Source organism: Egretta garzetta, unplaced genomic scaffold, assembly GCF_000687185.1.
Source record: "Egretta garzetta isolate BGI_Z169 unplaced genomic scaffold, ASM68718v1 scaffold635, whole genome shotgun sequence".
Lineage (NCBI taxonomy): Eukaryota > Metazoa > Chordata > Aves > Pelecaniformes > Ardeidae > Egretta > Egretta garzetta.
This window is the reverse complement of record NW_009259710.1, coordinates 215,964-239,633: the sequence shown is the minus strand read 5'-3', so window position 1 is coordinate 239,633 and position 23,670 is coordinate 215,964. Positions and strand designations below refer to the sequence as shown.

General features: G+C 37.9%; 1 protein-coding gene across 4 annotated transcripts in view; it reads right to left on the bottom strand.

The window, feature by feature from the left end:
• BAZ2B (bromodomain adjacent to zinc finger domain 2B) overlaps positions 1–23,670 on the bottom strand; it is a 125,090-nt gene that overhangs the window by 3,257 nt on the left and 98,163 nt on the right. For 3 of the 4 annotated variants that reach the window (XM_035894451.1, XM_035894453.1, XM_035894454.1), the window contains 15 exons: positions 23,538–23,670; positions 22,512–22,766; positions 21,529–21,743; positions 20,054–20,128; positions 14,660–14,903; positions 12,640–12,702; positions 11,296–11,440; positions 7,936–8,600; positions 7,097–7,370; positions 6,735–6,890; positions 6,113–6,273; positions 5,031–5,236; positions 4,404–4,539; positions 2,620–2,766; positions 400–659 (listed from right to left, as the gene is read on the bottom strand). The exon at positions 23,538–23,670 is cut by the window's right edge and continues 34 nt beyond it. In XM_035894451.1, the coding sequence (XP_035750344.1) occupies positions 400–659; positions 2,620–2,766; positions 4,404–4,539; positions 5,031–5,236; positions 6,113–6,273; positions 6,735–6,890; positions 7,097–7,370; positions 7,936–8,600; positions 11,296–11,440; positions 12,640–12,702; positions 14,660–14,903; positions 20,054–20,128; positions 21,529–21,743; positions 22,512–22,766; positions 23,538–23,670 (3,135 nt within the window). Of the gene's footprint in view, positions 1–399; positions 660–2,619; positions 2,767–4,403; positions 4,540–4,925; positions 5,237–6,112; positions 6,274–6,734; positions 6,891–7,096; positions 7,371–7,935; positions 8,601–11,295; positions 11,441–12,639; positions 12,703–14,659; positions 14,904–20,053; positions 20,129–21,528; positions 21,744–22,511; positions 22,767–23,537 lie in introns of all 4 variants that reach the window. The other variant, XM_035894450.1, reaches the window with a different exon arrangement.

Sequence of the window (23,670 nt, the reverse complement as noted above, 5' to 3'; positions counted from 1 at the left end):
CTACGTCGCTTTTGACTGACCAGCAGTACTACAAAAGAAGATGCACTCCTACTACTATCTCCTCCTCTGTAACGCAACGCCTTTTGGAGACAGTGGCTAATCATCTTCACTACACTGAGAAAGTGTCAGTACCACTGCTGTCAGGGTTCTCCCCATTCTTCGAAGGGCACCTAAGAGTAGTTCTAACATTAGGCACTTTCCTCTTGGCTTCATTACCAAACACGGCACTTACTCCCAGCAAGCACAGATTAAATTCTTTATATATACGCTCAAATTATCACAACCTGTATGAGATATATGACAAAGAATAGGGTTCTTGTTCCCCAGAACACAGATAAAAAGAATCGGGCACAACTTCTTTCAACAACACTTACCCAAGTTTAGAATTTGTCACTTTACCTGCATATAGCCAGGTCCTTGGAGTCATCTCTTTTGGGTTTCTTAATAGTGGTGGAATTTTCTTGCTTTAATTGGCTTACAGACACATTTTCATCCATTTTTCTTTTTTTAGGGTCTGTTTTTCCTCTTTTTAAGGAGGCGCTTGTAGTTGCAGAGTCTTCATCCTCTGTATCTCCTGCTAATTTCCTGCTTCTCTTTTGTTCATTACTTTTTTTCCCTTTGATTTGAAGTTTTTTTATTTTTAGAGTTTGACCACTTGCCTACAATAGAGAGAACTGAAATAAGCAATAACCAAAAAAATTACAGAAACCTGTTATTATCGATAGACAGCAATGAAGATCAGACAAACAGAAGCACCAAAACAACTGAGATATTTAACATCAGAGATTATTCACTTTTTGCTCTTCTCTAAGGGAAGTAAGGCTGTAGAAATTCCTGTTACTAGTGATTTCGGTTCTCAACTTTTGACAATCTAAAAGCACCTGACCTTCAGATTGGTAAAACCATACCACCTAACAAACCAGGCTGGCACAGTTTTAAGCAAGTGTTTGTCTATTCCTAAAAGACTGATAGAACCACAACTGGAAGAGTATATTTATTTTCAAGCAATCATATTATTGGCAAGATATGGAAAACCAGAAAAGTGTTTTTAAAAAGTCAGGGACGGGATCAACTGATTTAACGATTAAAAGCTGGGTATGAAAGCTATAGCTTGGCTACAAGACAGCTACAGGAGAACACAAAAGGCGTATGACAATACAAGAACACTACGAAGTGGGGACAAAAGGAACATTATTTAATACAAACTATTTATAGACAGTAAGATGAAACTAAGGGGTACATTTAAGATGAAAAAAGTAAGTTACTATGAGTATTGACAGCATCATAGCATGGCACAGTATCTGAAGTCATCATTCTGATCATTGCAATAGGAACTTTGCGGAATGTCAAGTCAAGCACATGATGCCACTGATAAGACTCACTGACGCTCAAAGAACAGAAAGATAGAAAACAATTTTCAGGAAGAACAAGAGCCAGCATCAAAAGTACTAAATTCTGCCTGTGTTACCAAGACTACTGTAGATAGCTTGAACAACTTCTAAACTGTAACACTTACATTTTATACTAAACACTATTTGGTTTTGAAGTTGTCTAAACCTGTATTTTTAGAATATATTTTTTGGAGTTAGGAATATGCAGAATTTGCTACCTGTTAGAAGCCATTACTACACAATTACTTCATATTCATGAGTATTAGTATCAAAGGAATCAATATCAAGAGAAGTGGCGGAACAAGTTTTAGCATGATAGGGTAATTTCTGTAACAAGGTAAGTTGTAATATAACCATGATAATGACAGGAAAAGTTACAGCATGAGTTAACTCCTTATAAACTACTACACAATCAATTCTCCACAGTAACCTCTTATTACTTCTGTTGCACATAATGGTTTAAAAAACAGTTTGTCTTCCTTATTACTTTGTGAAAGATGCACAGGAAAAAGGATCACACTGACAATACCCAGAGAAAATACAAAATTGAGTATTTATTGTAAAGCTACTTCTTCAGTTTCAATATTTACAGGTAACGATAGAAAACATAACTAAGAAGTTTAGCAAAAAATGCATTTGATTTTAGTACTAAATAGGGATGGGCAAATTGTGGACTTCTAAACAATACTAACTGCTAATTCAGTCAGCTACCCTGAAGTTCTCTTTAGACTATTTTTCTTGGGAGGGGAAAAAAAACAAACCTCACACAGGAAACACACACAGCCTCTTCTCAAATCTCCTGTGTATCAAAAAATAAAACTAAAGGATACTGTACAAAAATGACAAAAATTATTTACCAAGTATTTTCTCAGATTTTTCTTTTCAAACAGAATCTAAGACATTGGTCTGTCAACACTTAACAATGAAGCTCGTAAGACAAATACTGAAAAAATTCTAAAAGAGAAATAAAAAACTATGGTATGGCATCAGCACGAAAATTCTGTACCTACTTACATTTAAAAAAATACAGTTTAACACACATAAAACTGTAGCCTTTGCTGCCACTAAAATCTAAGTTAAATAAAACTGTTGGTCTCACTATTTAATGGCAGCCCAACATAAAACACACAGAACATTATTTTCCTTGAAAAAAGCACTGGTAGACCTGCAACTCTACCACCTATAGAGAGACGGCCCTAAGTCGCTTCACCTTTACGGTCAGTATTACCTTTGCTATGCAGGCAGGACAAAACCAGTCGCCGTCCGGAATGGTAGTGATCTTGGGTCTGTGGCAGTAGGTATGACAGCCTTTATCGCACCCGTCACAAAGGAGCAGCAGTTCCTCATTATCTCCCTTTCGACAAATTTGGCAGTACTATAAAATACGTGAAAAATGGTTTTAATTCAATTTTTAAAATTTGAAACACAGGAATGGTCCTGAAATTACCCCTCCCCTCCAGACACACAAATTCACTCCCAAAATTATTTTCCTTTCATTTTACCACAATCAGAGTCTATTAACAATTACATTTGTAAAAGAATATAGGCAGTATGCGAGGAACTAATCTAAAGGCTACATTTGGGAACACATTTGAAAAGCAAGCCATTGTAAGATAGGTGTCCTACAGCACATAAAAATATGAACACTTTGTATCTTTCTTTAATGTCCATGAGAAGTAAAGTTATCTTATACCCATGAAAATCACCTGCCCTACACATACTATCTCCGGAATCTTCTCTTCATTTATACCCATACTACATATGTAAGTTGCTGTTTCCTAAAAATAATTTATATTTTATGACAGTATTTTCAAATCATAATCAGCAAGGATCTTGTCCAAAGGCCTCCATAAACAAATTCAGTAAGGCAAAACAAATGATCCTAGCATTTCCTAGAATCCACACTCACTTAAAAATATCTAATGTATCAGCAGCTTTCTTACACACACTGTGTGATTTTGATGCTCTTCTATATCTGGACTTCTTTTTCAGGAACTTGGAAGATCTCCACATATTTTCAGCAAATACTTACATTTACTGCAGAATTAAATGCATACATCTCAATCAAATTGAGAATGATACGATACATCTTTCCTGGATAATAAATTACTACACCTTGAAACATTCAAAGGCCTTTTCAGGTGCTCCTCATACTAAACTCATAAACTCAAACTTTTTGCTCTGAAGATACAGCTTTAAACTTAGAACTATATAAACTCAAGGTACAGCCTTACACTACAGTCTTTATGTAAATCATCCTTAATTGTCCAGATGTAATTAAAATCTGTAGAGGATTGGCAGAAATTAAAAAATTAGGGAAAGGCCACTAACAGAAGAGATCACTTTTGCCACCCACTACATCGCACTGGCCATACTTAATCACATCATAATCACTACTGCTGTAATAGTTTTGTTTTCAGAAATCTGAGGTTCAACGGTCCATGCAAATTTTGACACGTGCATTTTGCATGCCTTTTTTGACTATGCAGTTAACACTTGTTAAGTGTACAAGGAAACAGGTATGTCAGCCTCTTTGCTCATACACTTGCCCCATTTGTATGTTCAGTTGTGGAAGTGTGCATGCAAAGAAGCCACACGTTCAGAGCATCTCAACTTTCTGAAAAATGAAGTCCTGAATTGGGGTATGTGATGTCGAACCTCCATAAAGCTTATGCCACGGATGAGATCAGAAATGTTCCATCAGATAAGAGTATCTTCCATCAGATGGAGCCAGAAATGACTCTTATTACCATTTTAAATAAAGCAACCAGTTACAGGGGCTTTTTCTTTTAGAAAGTTCAGGATGCTGAATTTGGCAAGAAAAGGACAACATTTGCATTAGGCTTATATTTATCTGTGCACAATGTACAGTTTAACCACATTAAGTTTTACACGCAGTAGTAAGAAACGCGTTATTAACCATGGTATCTTAAAATGCCTAAAGTGGGAAAATAGGGTATAGCAAAAATAGTTTAGTTACAGTATTTTTTTTTTAAAATTAAAAACACTTACAACTTTCATAATAGATTTTTCCCATGCTATTGATTTCTGTAACTGCTGAATGCACAGAGCTACCTGTGCAGCACTGCGCGCTTCTGACAGTGCCCTTCTCCATACCCTTAGCCCTGGAGCAATATCTTCTTCAGTTCTGCATTGAAATACAGAGAAATTAAGTAGGTCACATCCGTGTTTGCTTATGTTTAAACGCGGAACAATCATTATCACATTGAAAGCCAAGCAATGACAAAACGTACACAGCCAGTAAGTATAAGGTTTAAGCAACTAAATTTCATGTAGTGCACAGACTGTGGCTACGTGCCTCAAAGCTTAGTCACAACCAGTTAAATGTAAGATAACTTTGCAAGATTATCAACAAACATAACAAAAAATATCTTTACAAAGCACCATGCAGAATAACATGATCCATATGGATCACAGACATACAAGAAAGTACATAGATAACAGGCAATGAGAAAATAGGCTCCAATTAGCAAAGAAGCACAATAATTTTTCAAGTTAATCTCAATAACCTACCCGTCACCATCACCACTAATGGATGGTGCAGGAGCAGGGACAGTAACTGTGCCCACATTATCCAGTTTGATCTGAATGGTGGTACTTAAGGGGCTCTTCAGATACCTTCGCTCTATGTTCCGCTCCAAGTCAGCAAGCCTGGTTACAGCTATATCTAGAGGGTTGTCACTCTTCCGCTCTAGAGAGCTGGTATTGCCTTCTCCGCCTCCAGCACAATCTCCATCGTGCTTCTTGTGCAATCTAGTAATTGACTTATGTTCACGATATACCAAGTCGTCTCTCTCTGATGCAGGTTCAGGACACAGCCAACCCTATGTTAATAGAAAGGTTTGTGCATTTATTGGTTGCTGTTAACTTAGCGTGTAAAGAGAGGAACTGTTTATGGAATCAAACTAAGTAACTGAAGCGCTGTTTCCAGTAGATCTTGGTTACTTGTAATCCATCTGTAGAGACATGTTCCAAAATATCCAGAGAACTAAAATAATTAATCAAAAAATACAAGCATTACCAGACTTTCTGAAGGGACCTTTCTGCAACAGTCTGCATTATCATCTCCTTTTGAAGAATCCTGTTCTATTGGTTGAAACATCAGAACAGGTCTATCTGTCCAACAGGCTCAGGAGACGGCATCAACTGATCACAAGGAAATAACATCCACCCCTAGAACAAACTAGATCCCAAATACTACAATCTGTACTATAACCAAACACATGCAATTTGATATGCTTACGCCCACTTTGCAAGAACTCCAATTGTCACAACAGGCAGTGAATTCCTAACTCTTGCACACACTCATAGCCATCACATGGTCTCCACTGACTCCACAACACTCAAGCAAAGTGTTACGATGTACTTGTAGGCTTTTCTGAAAGTGTTAAAAGCAACTATCACCCAAACCAGGTGGAACTGTGGCAAACCCCACTGTAATTAAGCTGTGCAAGAACAATCACTGTACAAGAACACTCTCTAGAACTGCCATTCTGAGCATCCTCAGCTGAAGATTTAACTGCAATAAAATGTTTCAAACACAAATAGCCACGATACTGCTGCAGTGGATTTGTTTTATTTGCAGACAATTAAGAGATGAAATAAGAAGGCACTTACCAACAACCAAAGGACTGCTACATCTACTTTTAAATTCTTACCACTTATTTTAAAAGAGACATTTTACTAAAAGTTGGTTTTACCTTAACTTGTAAACTAGCTGATGCAACTCTTCTCTCTAGATCTTCCACCTGCTGAAGAATAGCAAGATCCATCTCCATTGCTTGTTCTTCTACTGACCAGTTTTCCACAACATCTCGAGTTACCTGGTTATCTTCATTTTCATTGATATCAATAATTGCAACTGTATTTGAGAATCACATTGTTATTATCTTAATTAGCATTTTAACTTCTCTGAGAACATTCAAGCTGATTTACCTGTCACTCCAGTCAAATGCTGAAGAACTGTTGCAAAAATGTACTACTCCCAAGATACCCAATATGGACAACAAATCCCGTAGCTTTTCCAGCTTGCAATTTAAAGAGAAGAAGGGGAAGGAGAGGCTGAGCTAGTGTTAAAGAGATGGGAAGAGCTCAAGAAGGTTACCGACACTTATGCCACTAGAGCAACTTATAGCGAACGGGATTCCTCTGATCCTGTCACCTTCCAGGAGGAGGCTGGTGGAAAGGCATCTACAGACAATGAGACCTTTACCATTTTTCTCCAGCCACTACTGTAACTCTGTATCTAAACACATCTTACAGGGCTCTATGCCAGCGTCTTATGCCCCATCACCATGCATAACATAAATATCAGTTACCTACCATCCTTATTTTTGACGCAGGCCAGAGTGATATAATCCATGTGTTTCTGTATTTGCTTTTGTAAGGCCTTTTCTCTTATTCCCCTGAGATGCAGAACTTTAAGCAAAGATTTTAGGTCCTCTGGATCAGTAATCCTCCACCACCCGTACTGCATTTCTAAATCAAGACAAGCACATAAACACTTTGCAGGCATTTCTTTAATGTGATCACACACAATCAGATTAATCATCTACCCAAATTCAATATGCAAATTCTAAAAAAAAAAAAAAAAAAAAAAAAAAACAAACCAACAAACAACATCATAGTGGCACCGTGGAAATTAACCTTCACATAGTTCCATCTTATTGATGCATTGTACTTACCTTCTGGTATAGGTTTTGGGGTAGGATAATCTACTGGCTTGGCTACTTCAACTGCTGTAGAAGGGGCAGAAGCTATTTTTTCAGTCTGTAGTGCTGGTGATTCGCCTTTACTTGCGGGAACACTAGATGCCAAGAATGAGTTACCATTCACTTCTGCTAATCCCAACCCTGATCCAAGAGCAGGTAAAGGAGATGAAAATGGAACATTTGAAGTAAGAACTCCCGTAGGCCATCCACAAAACTGAAGTCCCATGATAGGTAGTCCAGCCTTCATCTGCTACACAGAATACATTGTTAACACAATCACAACTACTACTATTATTGCCAAGAAACCTGAATTATGATTAGGATGCTATTTGTCAAACAAAACCCAAAACATAATGGAGGCCTTTACTCAGTACTTTGATTAGTTTAAGTAAAACTAACATAACACTAACGTGTAATACTCCGTATTAGGGCCCCATTAATGCTTAAAAAATAATAGCTTTTAAAGGGACAGTGTGGTGTGTCACATTTCTGAAAACTAGACTTTATTTATTTGCTTTTCATTTAATACCAGTGGCCAACCACCTAAAAGCCAGATTAAATTACTGAAATACAAGTACAAAATATCATACAATGGCTTACCTGATTTTACCTATCTTAATCTTTTTTATCAAAAAACTTCTAGTACTATAAAATATCTGTAACATGGAATTAGTTATTAACATTCAGAAACAGAAAAACAATAAAGAAATGAAGATATAATGATAGCACTTTTGTGAGACAATTTGTCTAGACACAAATCCTGCCCAAGTAAGCATAGCAAGTTCAGACCATTCACAAATTCATTTACTTACCTGCAGTGGTGATAACGTAAAAGGACTTAATCCCATTGGACTCTGAGCAGAGGTTGAGCCCAGAAGAGGTGATGGAACGGGTGAAGGTGACTTTGATGGTGGATGTGACTGAGGAGTAAGCGACGTCGTAGTAGCTGGTGTGTCTATATGGGTAACTGACGTGTCATCGCAGGGTACTCTTGGTAAAATGCTGAACCACTGTCTGCTCTTTTCAGTAAGAGTCTTTAACAACTGATCGCTTGGAATTAGCGGAGAACTGTAAAACTTTCCTGTCCCACTGGCGTTAGGACTGAAAAGATTATTAGGATCGGACTTCTCAGTGGTGTTTTGTGATGCAGTGGGCTGAAGACTGCAGAGAGAGTTTTTTGAGTTACTTGGGTAAGATAACGTGCAGCCATTTGCTGCACTGGCGTTAGGTTTTGGGGACGTAACGTCAGACTCAGGTGGCATTTTTGCTACCTCTAACAGTTTACTTAGTTTTGAAAATGATCCAGGCTTTTGTAAAAACAAATTAGTGTTGTCCTTTTCTTTCACATCTTCCTTTTGCTCACAGTGAGTTGTATTTAAACAGTGTAATTTTTCTTCTGTCTCAAATTCTTCCTCTTTGATATGCATGCTTTCTACCTTTTTTAACTTCTCTTTTTCTTTTGCAATTTCTTCTAGGCCTAAAAACGTACAAGAAACACAGATGAAATATAACAGACCAACTAATTTAGACCATTTTTATACTCAGTTAAATAAAAAATGACTCCATTTTTAGCTCACCACATGCTAGATCACAACGTCTTTTTTTTTTTTTTCCTCCATGAAATCTCTTTAAATAACACTTTGCAGAAGGAAACAAGCTTCAAGGCACAGAGAGATTTAAACCCTGCTAAACACCTGGAGGTAAAATAACCTCAACACAGTTAACATAGTTATAAGTATTATCCCTTAAGACACATGTATGTCTAAAGCTGTTTGCCAGTACCAAGCCTTTGAAAGGGACAATTTTTGTCAGCTTACTTTTTGCATGACTCTTCATGCTTTATTGAAAAACTCCTCTGCTCATATCAAGAGGGTACAATGTTTATAGCCTTAAACCTTATATTTACAGAAGACCATTTCATTAAACTCACAGCCAACTACGGAAAGGAAGACCACAACTGCTGTTGTGAAATCAAATATTCCCCAAATATTGAAATGCGACAATATTTTACCTCTTTCAATAAAAAGAATTAACAACTTTGTGAAACAATGTCAACATTCTTGAAAGTTTAAAACTCTTTCAAGATCCACCCAGCGTGACAAATGGGACACACAGCTAAGCAGACAGATGCACTCGGTCTAACTTCTAAGCAATTTGAAGTACCACAAGCAGAAGTTGACCGCAAAAGCCAGCTTCTTCAAACATATGAGGTGTGAAAGATCTATCTTTTATGAAAAGCAAAAACATTTTCCTGTCTTCTTTGCTCTCCTAGTCTTCCTTAACCTCTTCTCTTCTCTTATACTGATGTGTCAGACTAAAAGTCTGAAAAAGTGTAAAATGAATAGAAAAACATCAGGAAAATGAGGAGAAGGTAGAAAATCCAACATTCCAACTTCTTAAATTATTTTCAACAGATACTGCAATCGCAAATAAACAAAGGTCCTGCTTATGATTTATGGCCAGAACATCCAAAAACGTTTACCTGCTCATTCTGGAAAATCATAATTTCTACAAAGATAATTCATTAAAGGAAAGAATACACCCCCCCCCCCCCCCCATTAACACTTCAAAATGTGTCAACAGTTACGGTGTATGTCAAGACGGAAACAATTTGAGTATCAGCATAAGAAACAAAATGACTACACGTAGAGGGAAGAAGTATTTTTTAAATGGACAGATCATTCAACAGTTTATGTCTCGCATTTCCAATGTTTAGATAAAGGAATTAGGAGTGAATAAACTGTAGAATTTGCTGAAACAGGGCAAGCTGAGAGCTGAGGGGACGAGGGAGTTGTTGAGAACTCAAGAACACGTCCGTTCTGCTATTCAGGGAGACTGAACTATCATTAAGACAATATATTAAGAAACATGGGTTTGCCTACAGTTCTTGGCTGAAATTTTTGCGTGGTTTTTATTTGTTTGTTTTTACTATCTTAAGACAGGTAGGCGTATTTCAATGATTTTGTTTGTGTGCAATTTCCAAAGCATTTAGGGATTCATTTGGCTAAAATAGAATAAATAAAATTTAGCAAACAAAAGGAATGCAAGCAGTACAGCATACGACAGTTTACACCTTCTGTATCCAGCTACTCCAGTGCAAAACAGTTCCTAATACACAGCATAAAATAATACAGAGATCTTTTTTTTAGGCTACCCATTTTAGAAAGATAACTTGAAGATCAAGATTAGATTCAGGAAAATTTCTACAGCGTCTTTTTGGGGCAAAACAGGGCTCAGATTTCATACTATGCTGTAATGTTAGTTATTTTAATTAAATAGCTCTCTAGAACGATGCAATTCTTAGGAGACCATGCAATTCTGATGTGAATCAGAGAAATTTCTTTAAAAATTTTTTTTGTTATTTGGGGGGGGAGGGGAGGAGGGAATTGTGAGAGTAATGGGCTTTGCTTCATCTATTATCAGAATTAGAAAGGATTTTTCTGTGACCAAAATGAAGGCTAATGTGTCAAAATTCTAATATCCACAAAAAGGTCAGATTAATACATATTTTCTGCATCTATCCAATTTAAAGTTTGTGAAAAATTCAATCACAGTTATTATAAAAGTGTCACAACCACAAAATTACATTTTAATTTTAGCAAAAATAACTTCAGCATTTGCTGGATTGGAAGAAAGATCAGTTGGTACAATACAGAGACTAAGTCATATTGTTGATTAGAAAACACAATAGTTCACCATGTGAAAATAATTTTCGGTTTTTTGCAGACATATTTCAAATCTTCAAGCACAGAACAGTCTGTGTATTTGCACAAACTGTAACAACTGAAGATGAAAAGAATTAATTTTTTTTGCATTCTGTGGTCACCATTTGCAGAGTTCACTGCTGTAAGGAAATGTGAAATAGTTCAGAAAGAGCCAAAAAATATCCCATGTAGAAAAGTATGAAAAAGCATACACACAGGACTACAACAACTGAACCTTCCAAAACATTATTCCTCATTTTGAAAGACGTTAACTGATATTCCATAATCAGAAAGTGAGTATCAGAGCGCGCCATATGAATAGAGAGATCTACTGATGGTAGCCTGTTCAGCTTCTGGTTGAAGGTGAAGCCTAAAGACCTGGCTGCGCAAAAGCGTGGCCTACAGAGATGGGCAGTATGTCTCAGCATAGCCTGCCTCGGTGTGACATTATTCCTTTACGTTTCTTACCTTCACCACTTTCCATGCCTTCTACAAAAATACCACCACACTGGGGCAGAATCCAGTATCTGCGTCTGTAACGATCTTGACCAAACATCATTGAACGCAAACAGTGCGAAGCTTCAAATAACTTCTTTCTGTACTGGCTTTGTTGCTGTTTTAAGAAAGGAAAAGCATAATTCAACAGGGAAAAAAATTCGTTAACAGCAGAAGACATCTCCTGACTGCCAGAGTGAACAAAAGTTCAAGGGCCACATGAGGAGGCTCTCTCAGAGAGTCTTAGATGCATGTGTTGTGTGATAGTCCGCTTACAATTGCTGCCTTGATTTTATTTACAGAGCTCCCTTAAGAAAAACCAAATCCAATCACTTCCTGGTTCAGCTTAAGTTTATCAGGCTTCCTTTAAAAACCTGTTTTGCGATGGTAGGTCCTGTCTTTTTAACACTGACTCTCAGAGAACAATAGGATCAAAGATTTCATCACACAAGAACAGCTGAAATCCTATCGATTATGAAATAACAGCCAATGGTAAACAGAGCACTGAGATAGCCGATACTGCAGCTCCTGATGGGAAACTAATGAGATATTTTAACTGGTTCATAAAAGAATGAGAACAATAAGGTCTGAAAATAAATTCTGTATTCAGATACAAACAGCCCTCTGAGGGGGGCCAACAAGAATTTCAGTTCCTTTATTCAGTTCTTGCTCTGCTAAATTGACACTGCTGGAAGTCAGGTGTAATTCTGGACTGTGAATTTATTAGAGTTTGGAACATGAGAGAAACCAAGAGACAAAGTCTTAAATGACTGATTTTCTAATAGGAAGAATAAAAACATAGGCCATGAGAACCCCTATCTGCAGCTTTCCATCTCTGTCATTTACGTTTCTCTTCCCACTCCATTGTTTCTTCTTTCAAAATCCGAAGCAAAGGCAGCTCTGCATTGGCTTTGGAACATGGCTGCGGAAATTAGCCAGCCATAGGAGGGAATGAGGACTGCAACCATTTGTGTAATGGGAGAGTCATTGCTTCTCATACACAAAATTTATCGCCACTTTCTAAGATCAACAAACAGAAGTTTACCGATTAGGTCTGAGTAAAAGTTATACTACTTTTTATTCTGAGATGTGTGAATATATTTCTAACTGTCTTTGAGTGATACCCACTTACTGCCCCTAGACTAAACTTGCATTTCAGGTGTCATCAACAGCAGCATCATTCATATTTTCATGAAACAAAAGCTGAGCTTTATTTCACTTTATATTAAGTTGGAGCATTGAAAACTATGGTTAACATTCTAACTCATGACATCCAGTGATCAAACTGTAGTACAGCAAAGACAAATGGCCTCTCACCTTTGTCAGTTTTTCAATCTGCTTCTCTAGTTCTTCAACACTTGCTGTCTGGTCCCCATCATCCTATAATCACCAAATACACTGTCACGCCATTATTTATTTCAGGATAAAATCACACTACCGTGTCTTACTAATACTACAGTAAAGATACAACAGAAAATGAGACGCAAATTCTAAGAGTAAAAAAGTTCAAATTTTGTACTTCTTCAATATATTTGCCTAGGAACAACATAACTTGGAGAACATGTATCTTGAATCTTTCCAAACCATACCAGGTGCATACAAAGGAGAAAGCTCATGGACAATGTTTGCTGAAAACATTCTTTCACTAGAAGAAATAATTCAGTTTGTACATGAATACTTAAGACTATAGAATTTAATGTGCATTTCTGTGAAGCTTTTTGGATATTCAAATACATTTCTAAGTGTTTTCATGCATGAAATAATAGAATCTGTCAAAATCTTATCAATCAGTCTTTGTTAGTGCACACTCGCATTTTATTTCCATGTCTACAAAAAACTGTAGAGCCACTTTAAATTACAAGTCTAGTCTAAAAGTCCCAGTATTAATCTTGCTGATTTTTGAAGAGGAATGCATCCTTGATTAAGTCTATGGTACCCTTCTTCTTGACGCTGTTTAAAAATTAGAGTAATTTCCGTAAAGAGAGTTTTAATTAAGTTCAAGAAAGTCTTTGGGGGATAACAGAAAATTTTCAAAAGAATAGAACCAAAAACCTAGGAGCTCCCAGTCACTGGCACCGTAAGATACTGGTCTTGTATTTCTTGGCTCTGTGAAAGCGTACCAGAGTGAAGCCTTCTGAAATACCACACACAGCACAAATGCAATGCAACTTCTGCTCTATCAGAAAATTAATCTCTCTCTGGGAGTTACAGGACTTCTGCCTATGAAATGCCCAGTGCAGCCAAATAGGAGATTATACTAAAGGGAAAAAGATTAGGTAACTAAATATTACTTACAAATTAATACTTCAGAATTAAAAACAAGAGCTTCGTGCTATGCCTCTGAAGTATTCCCTTAAATTCATACACATTATAGCACTTGAAATAAATCCAGAAGAGTAGCACGATGAGCTGTTCCTACCTTAGAAACTGGTTGGGTTTCTAATGAAGAGCATTAGCAAGATGCAAGTTCAGCTGTCAATGCTGCACACACGCACTGCCCAAGTGGCCATATCCACAGCACCCATAAACCCTTACTTTGAACTTCAGGAACCTTGCATAAATGGATCGTTTTCTGGCAAACACGGCAACACCCAGTGTGCTGAAATGTAGCATTTGGAATTGCTTGCCAGCTCTCATCCAGTAGAGGATTCTGGAGTTCTACAGTGAATCTTACGGGGCCTGTGGCACTTATCTTAAAAAAAAAAAATCTTTTGGCTATGGCAGATACAATTCAGCTCAACAAGCTGAAACTGTTTCAGTGATCCTGTACTTCATCTGATATTGACCAGTAAAATTTATCATCTTATGATCGAACACAGTCAGGCAGTGACTACCCTAGAAGAGTTATGAAAAAAATACACAGGAAGGTCACAGGCAACCTTTGTAATTGATAATGTTGAACGTAACTTTACACATCTTTGTTATTTTGTTAACTAATAAATTACCTTTATTCTCCGCGAAGAGAAAACTAGAGTTATGCTCATTTGCTAACAAAGCTGCAGCTCTCTGGATCTGGTACAATCTTTCAGAATTTCAGAGAAATTGGGACTAAGTCAAAACAAATAAGCAGGGGAAGAAAACCCAAAAAAACCCCAACAAACCCAAACCGAAACAAACCAAACATAAAACCCCACCAACCCATACTATAATAGCTATCAAAAAAGGGAAAAAATACTCCAGAAAATAAGCTTATTGCAATAATTTTAAAGTACTGGAAGTAAGTTATTCTTCCTTGCTGTGTGATTTTGGGGAAGTAGTGCCATGTCACAGAGAAACAGAAGAAAAACAAGTTTTAGCTTATTAGTTAACTAAGTTTCACTATACTTAAAAGCCCCACCTCATCCTCACAAACGTCTGCCTTCTTTCCTTTTTTATCTTCTTTGTCCTCTTCATCCTCATCGTCCTCATCTGCCTGATCATCACTGTCGTCGTCGTCATCATCATCGTAATCACTGTCCCCCCCCTTTCGCCTGCGTTTGCGGCCTGGTGTTGGTGTTTCCAAAGAGTGCTGCTCCTCTCCTACGTCACCACCTCCTGTAGCATCTCTTTTGCCAGTCTTCTTGGCATGAATGATTCTAAGCCTTGAAACACATGACAGGAGGTGAAATTATGGAGTATGTCTGTAGGACTCACATACCTTTCTTCCTACGTGGTTAAAAGTAAATCATACATTTTAGATTCAAATTAGCTCTTCTCTTCTAAATGACATTGTATTTTCTCAATATTTATTGCATTTGGTAAAGAAGAAAAATTCAGGCTATAGAACCCCTTAAGCCTCTTATGCACTTCTGAATAGAATTCCTTCTCCCAGGTGAATTTTACTGCATAACTGTTTAGAAGAAATGAAACACAGAAGGGTTTTGAAAAGTCAGGAAAGACAATTAGAAGAAAGAACCATTTCAGCTTCTTCATCTTTTACTTCATGCATTTAAAGAATACGATCGTAAAATACCTGTGTCTGAAGGAGCAAAAAAAGGGCAAAAATCCTCAGCTGGAAGTATGGAACTATTTACATTTGCATGGCAACAGCAAGGTTGGTGTATTTTTTTTTTCCATTTCAGATTTTTTATGCATTTTTTATGTATTATAGATTATGTGACGTAGTTCTTTGGCTGATCTTTTTATTCCAGGACATACTTTCTTTTCTGAGAAATCTTCGCTACCTAAACTACTAGGAGATAACTCAATCAAACTCTCATTTTTCCTTTTATGAAAGAAAAGGGAAACTTACATACCAGTAATTATGGTTGTAGTAGACCTTCTTCTTCTATAAAAACCCTATAAGACAAGATTCCACACAGCAAAAATTATAGTTCCACCTATCAGGGAGCTAGCAGGCAAACATGCTGAATCACAGGAGGTATAAATAGCCAGGCCTAACCAACCACTTATAATGCAGACCAAAAATGCAACTGACTTAGAAGAGACTCATAAACATGTGCAGGAAAGACAAAGATTTTTGTAAGAGATGACTGGAAGAAGGTAGGATGGGAAAAGTAGAACGGTAACGACAAACACAATTACCAGCACGTAATTTTTCCTTGTCGCACTTCTCTCTCTTCCCATCCTACAAAACAATATTCCATACAGCAAGTGGCTACAAGTCTGAGAGTGATGCAGAAGCCCCGGCTTCTGGGCACACTGACAAATGCATCAGCCTTCTAACGCTGAGCAACAGAGCCAGTACTCAACAGCACGGGTTTAAATGAAGCTGTCGCTGCTCACCTGGCAGCAGCACTTTTAAAAAGACCGTTAGCAAGAAATCATCAACAGGACTTCTGTTTGCTTAGAAACAGTTGGGCTTTGAGGATGTTTTTTTTTTTTGGGGGGGGGGGGGGTTTGGGAGGAGCATTGTGTGGGGTTTTTGGTGGTTTTTGGTTTGGTTTGTTCTTTTTTTGATACAGTGGTTAATCCACTGGAAAATGTAGTGGTTTACACTTTTATTTTTCCAGTACAAATGGATTTTTATCTATTTTAGTGATTTAAAATATTTTTTCATAAAAAAAATTTTCTCAAGCCTTCCAGTGAGTTTGGAAGGAAGTGGTGTTTTCAGGTTGGTGCAAAAAGCCTTAGTCTCACTGAGTATGCATACCACTCAGGCTTCTACTCAGTTAAGTTTTTTAGGAAAAAAAAAAAAAATTCCTTTTTATGCGGATAACTTCAAACCATCAAATCCTCTTCATCTGGACTGGAAATTCCTGCCTACACACAGGAATTACCTATCAAACAAAGCCACTAGTCAATTACTTGATTGACTGGTGCGTGACTGGACGATTTTAGAGGCAAATTAGACTAAGATAATCCTGAAGACAATCCAATAATAAAGCTGGCAGGTTCGATGACCAGCAAACATCTCTTTCATATATGTAAAAGAAATGAGAAGCAGCAAAGGAGACTACTTTTGCTGAAAGCAAAAATAGAGACACGATGCTATCAAGCACGAAAGGAAGCCCACATGACACTACAAAAGGATGGAAATGAATCAAAGATGCTCTCTCTTCGTAGCGCCATAAACACAAGAAGGCAGTGGTCTGTATCTGCAGCAGCACAGAGGCAGAAACCAGTGAGAGTGCAATTTAAAACACGTTCGGGTATTTCAAGAGGTAGAATACTTTCCTGCTGCTACCTAGACATGGCTCACTGAGAGAGGAAAACCTTCATCCAGAAAACTGTTTCATCTTTCTCCCTTTCAGGTATACAGCACAACGACTTCTGCAACTGTTAAGAGAATTATAAACTCCATTGGCCTCTAAAAAGAGTGGGTGGCCCATCAGATAATCAGATGTGGGACTTAAGCCTGCTCTAATCTAATCTGTAAAGTTTACTGGAGCATAGAGGGGAAATTCACCTTTTGACTTAATTTTCATGCCTTCCTCATAATTTTTGCACATAAATATTAAGTAGTAGCAAGGCAAAGAAATTCTAAACCTCGCACTTTTAATGCGCTTCAGCTTGGATCTCAAAAAATGGAAGTTTCCCGAATCAGCATTACCACCTCCTACCCAAACTCCAGGTGCAATGTCTCCCCTCTCGTGACACTGCTTTTGACATACCATCACCATTTACAGTGGAGATGGCCTCACAGGGAAGAGAGTAACTCACAAGGTGCATGCTGTAATACGGGCATGCTACAAAGAACATAGCTGCAATGAAAAACCTTGTTCTGCAGTATTTCAAGTCTTGTAAAGAAACAGATAGAGCCTAATCCTTCAAGTAGCTTTATTTCATTTTTATTTGGTTTTATATTGATCAAGCTACAAAAGAGATGCCAAGGAGAAGACATGTAATGGAAAAGGAAATGCCGAGATGATGATTATCTAGTTAAAAAGTAGCTGAGTCATCTGTGGTTCTGCCTATAGTTGCAATACAGAAAGCACAAGGAAAGATTAATTGACCGTACGAGACATGTGCCTATACAAAAACAGTGATTAGTATCAGGATTCACACCTAAATGTGATAGAGAAGGAATGCAATGCAATCTCACACTGACCATCAGCCCAGCAGAAACAGTTCAGGCAGCTCAGAACTCAGTGTCCAGCCATGTATATTATGCTTATAAAGGAATATTGTTCAATAGCCTTAAGAAGGGGGAAGGGAAAAAAAAAAATCCCTACAGGCTTTTATACAATGATTCTTCTTTCCAACCTGGGATTTTAATGCTGCTTTTTTGTATCTTACGAACACAGGTTTTCTCCACCCTCTCCCCACTAGCCAGTGGAGGAGCTAATTCAAAAAAAAGTGAGAACATAAGCGCCAAAAAAATCACTTCATGAAAACACCTGATCCAGGTAGATCTCATCCCACTTGGATATACTTCAAGACAGTCTGGACATTGTGGTACGAAGATTTACCACAACAAACACCGGCAAACCAGGCTGAGATGAAATAAACCCATTCCTCAGCATCCGTTATTCTACCACTATACACTACCCACGCATGATGGGCTTGTGTTGAGGGTCATGTAAATGGTCTGCATGCACACGAAAAGAGAACGCATCCCTTGATCACCTGGTGAGTGGTCAAGAAACCAGATGTTCCTATGCAAAACTGTTTGGGACTGGGACGCTTAAAAACTAGACTGGGCTTTGAAATGGATGGGGAAGATAACATGCATAAGAATGAAGCCTGGAAGCAGGAAAAAAAAAAGACCAAACAGAAGACTGGAATGGACAGATTTCTTTTCAGAGAAGCCCCAGAACAGTTCTAAAAGTTTATGAAAACCAACAACTGACCTAATAAAGAGGAAAACATTGCTTAAAATTGATCAAAGGCAGCTCTTCTAAAAAGCTTCTTAGAGTTCATCAGGAAAAGTGGAAAATCCAAAGATTTTGAGCCAAAGATGAGAGAGATGATAATCAAGTCCAGTGAATTCAAAGAAGCGGAAGAATGACGTTTCTGAGCACTCCTGTGATACTTACGCTCAAAAATACGGACAGCACTACTGGAACCTGAAATCCACACAAGGGGAAAACACTAGAAATAGAGAAATGATTGCAGAAAGGAAGAAGGACTGGGACTTCGGGGTATTATGTCCACTATTTGAAAGGGAAGAAAAGAGAGATTGCGAGGGAAAGGGAGGATCCTACATCTACAAGTACTTACAGTTTGATGGAGGGAGAGAGAGACTAAGCAGTCCCTAAGGAGACAAGGACAGGTAGGGGTCCCCTTCCACTAATGGACAGTTGGCTACACCAGAACTTCAGAAACACTTTTTAAACTATATCCCATATAAGGGATACAGATGAAGATAGGAAAAGGTATTTGCACTGTCCTAAAAGATAAAATATATTAACCCTGTGTAGACTGGGATCTGCAGTATTAGTAGTGAATTTGTTTTTATTGGCCTAATTTTTTCCTCTACCTCCCTCTTGTCCTTCTTCTTTCCTTCTTTCCTTCTTCCTTCTGAGATACATTAAAGGGAAAAAAGGGAGACATAAGATTAGAAACACAAGCACCTAAAGCAAGAACTAAGAAAGGATTCACCGTTCCTAGTAAGAGGTAAAGATGACCAAAAAAAAAAAAAAAAAAGTAGAGTCTGGCTATTTATTTTTACCCCCTGTGATTCACAAACTTTTTGCCTTCTAGCTTCCTGGTAGTTGGAGCCGTTATGCTTGCTGTATGGAATTTTGTCTTGTAGAATGGGAGAACAGTGGATATGAAACTGACAGTCCTTGAAAAGTTCCAATTTTACCTTAAAAATATAAAAAATATCTCCACACTTGCATTCTACATATGATCCCTAGCTACAGGGAACAACGCAACATTGACAGATGGGAAACACTAAGATAACACAATATAAATTAGCAAAATCCAATTGGTACTTGTTGTATGAAAATCATGTCATCTTAAAATGCCTGTCAGAATGAACATTGGTAATTAAGGTAGGTCCAAATAAACTTTGATAATGTCAACAGCAATGTGACAGCTCCTGTAAACATTCCAATAAAAAAATTTTACTGTCTTCCAAAGAATACAAAATGGACTTGACTTCGCTCCCATTTTGAGGGACAGTAACCCTCTGAATCTAATCCATCTTTAATAGAACGTAAAGGACTGGTGCTGTGCCATCCTAAATCCACATCCGCCTTACGCAGTTCAGTCACTAACTCCTTGGGTAAAGCTGTAACTGCATCAGCTAATTTCGTCCTTAGAACCAATTGCCTGTGTAGCAGCATATCTGAGCAAATGCAAAAAAGCAATATATTGTAATATTTAAGGAAATGAAACTTACTTCCGAAGTTTGCCTTCGACCATCCACTTATCTCTCCTTAAGTTTGACATATAATCAATGTTTTTATCAATTTCACTGTCAAAGACAAAATAATCCATTAACTGTGAACTTGCATATCTTTTCCTGACAGACATTTATGTGCAGATACTTCGTCTCAAAGAGCCATCTTAGAGAAATGTATAAAATTCAAAATAAATAATTTTAAAGCTAGGAAATTCAACTCTAGGAATCCTGATGTAGCGTACTGCTGCACCTATGTCAGGCAGTCTTTATTTAGCGTATTATGTCAGCTTCCTTTCCGTAAGCAGCATGTCATTCAAGGAATTTGACATTTCTTTCCACAGTTCTAATTCATGTGATGTGTTTGCCACAAAGCATCCATCCCACCGCTGAAAACAAAGTTGTCACTGGTACATCTACGGTACGCTGGCTAGGGTCCATGTGATACACAAACTAATGCTCGTTGTTCTCTGCCAAAATTGGAAGAACCAGGAAAGGTGCTTCAGTACAGCGACCGCCTGTGAGCCTGCTCCTGAGGCGTCCCAGCCTCAACAATTCAGCAGGTTACTGTTATTTCTATGATGAAAATACAGAAACTCAGGTTCTGAATGGTCATCTCCACGAATCTGACTTAACAGCTGGTCAGCTGCAATAAGATAAAGCTTCCTACTAGGATGGAGTTGACTAAAACACATGAACTCTCTTGCACAGCACATGCACAGCACTTGCACTGCCCACTTCTGCTGGTCTTCAGCTCTGGGAAACACAAAGCATCTCCTTCATTCTTGCCTTACACAACTGTACCTTGCTTTTGCAGTGCAGTATACCAAAAGCAGCAGAATTCACCAGGAAACAAACCAGCACTCAACTGGGTGATACAAAACTTTACCACAGCAAGTATGCGGAGGTATAGGTATCCCAAAGACTGGTGCTTCCGAAGTTCTTACTGCATGGTGTTGGGTTTTAAAATGTTGTTTAACATAGGGGAGGGTTAAATTATGAAATGCTACACATACTGACCACAAATGAAGTATACACTTTCCTGAGTTACCACCACGATAAATAAGGCTTGCCACCTCAGCTTATGACCCTAGTTAAAGTATTTGGACAAAAGAGGTCTTAAAAAACAAAAGGGAAAAAAAAAGGGAAAACAGAAGCTTTACAACTCTTCCAACTTCTTCCCTAGAATACCCAGTAAATGTCTTTGTAATCAACCTCATCTTTTGCTCCGAAAATAGCTTGAGAAATTTTGGTGCCAGCTTTGGAAACAAACGTTCAGACCAACCATGGAAAAGTTCTACTCTTCCATCGTATCAGAAGATCATAAAAGTAAGAAGCAGAAACATAGCAAACGTCAGCTTTCACTATAAGAATATCAGGAATGCTCCTGTAATAGAACACAGTGTATACAGCATTTTTAAAATATAACATTCTTACAATTTTGTTTTTACAGCCCTTTTTGGGAAAAATCTTACCTTACTACGCTTTTGCTGCATGCTAACTCATTGACAAGAAAAGCGAGTACTGATGCCTTCTGAGCTGGAGTATGTGCCTGAAAAGCTTTTGTCTTCAAGCTCTCCGTCAGCTCAGTTTGCCCACAGTGAGCCTCCATGAATATCTGCAGAATCTCGGACACATTATCGCGATTGATACCAACATTCAGTAAATGTTCTCCAAGAATAGTTTTAGCCTAAAAAGAATAAAGACATTTTGAACAATCACATTTAAAAATATTCTCTTCCTCCACAGGCTATGTTACTGTTTATAAAACAGTGTGGTGGGTTTGTTCGCATTTTTGCGTAAGGACTTTAATTAGAATTTTTCTTTAAAACTATTCAAAAGTAAATCTTGCATCAAGTAACGAATCAGAATATCTTCACCTCTAATTTTTAAGAGCAGAGATAACATTAATAATAATGAAATAGGTTAAATGAAAAAAGACATGGTCCAACTGGAACTTGATGAATACTGTTTGGTACAGTCATGCTATGTAGAGTTCTAGAGTAGGAGAGAGCTACGTTGGCTTGAAAAAAAAAGGATAGTAAGAAAGAAAATCATGAATGAATCAGAGTTTTGATGAAGTGACGTAGAGAGCATACTTTGGAGAAAGAAACAGCAAGATTCATGGAGAGTATAATAAGACGCTAAGAATGAAAGGGGGGGGGAAAAAAGGAGTTAAAAGACATGGCCACAAATGTGATAGTGCCCTATGAGAGGTCCAAATAAAAATGGGGGAGGGCAGAGAAAATGCCCAGATATATAAAACTTTTGGAAAATGGGAAGGCTGACAGGGCACAGAAAGTCTCTGAGTAACGTTAGAACAGTGACACCAAAGAGAAGAATTAGGAACAGAACGGAAATCCCAATCAGAGAGGTGTCAAAGACACATTATGAAGAATGCATTCATAAATACAGGATGTTTACTGTGGATTTTTTTTCCCTTCTTTTTTTTTTTTACCTTGTATCCTGTCACAAGTCCTGGATCACAAACAGCTGCAGAGACAAGCTTTACAAGCAAGTCTTGTACTTCCCCCATGCTGTCTCCTATGTTTAGCAAACCCTCTTGAAGAACGCTCAGGGAAGGGACATCCACGTTCACATCAAAGCCAAGAACTTTACCAAAGTTACGCAGGAACTGCACTACCATGAGACAGTCTGAAAACGTGCTTCCATCGAGAACCAGGCCTGGGATGCGAGGCAACTCTGGCAAAGGCTGAAAAGTAAAGAAAAACAGTGAAAGATTCAGTACTGTATTTCAAAAGAGAACTGATTTGGTACTAGCTAGAGAAATCGGCTGATACTTCCGTATGACCTACAGCATAACAATGCTAGAAGGTACACGCCATAGGGAAGTTATACCCCCACATTCCATCCAGTAAATTTAATCTAAAGCTGAAGTACATTTACCTTTTCATATATTATAGGAGGCAAGATATACTTACTTTTTGGCCAGGAGACACTCTCAGGCTCTATTCTGAGCCAACATATTATAATAGGTGGTATGAAAATATTTGGGGGACATAGGGAGGGGAATTCTCTGGAACAGAGTGCTTGAACCTGAGGCATGCCAAGTCCCGAAGGACAAGAACTAAGAACACAAAAAAAGTACTCTCCCAGTCTTGTGAGTAACAGCTTAGAATAGTTGCACACATGAGGAAAGTTCTGTCTAGTGCCTGTGTACCAAGACATGATGCCTATTCCTGCGGTAGAAATAACTCGGAGTAATCCATTTGTTTGGAAGCAATCCTGCCAGTGCTTTTTGGGAAGCAGGCCACTTTTAAGCAAAATTCTTTTAATCAACTAAACATATCCTACTTTAGAGTGTTTGTAGGATCTTGTATTTATATATAGTTCAAACAGTTATCTAATTGTCCAAGACCAGAACTTGAATGCTTTGGGAGTGGCTGCAAGACAAAAGTTATTGTCACACTGGCAAAATACAGGAGCAAGAGGCAAGGAAAAAAGTTTCCATTATTGTGATTACCTTCTGGTCTGCCAAGCACATATCTTCATTTGGCTTCTTTAGCTCCTTTGCCATTTCTAATTCCAACCTTCGCTGTTCCAGTTTACGTTCTTTATTTAATCTTTTTTCATCACGTTTCTCTTGCTTTAACCGC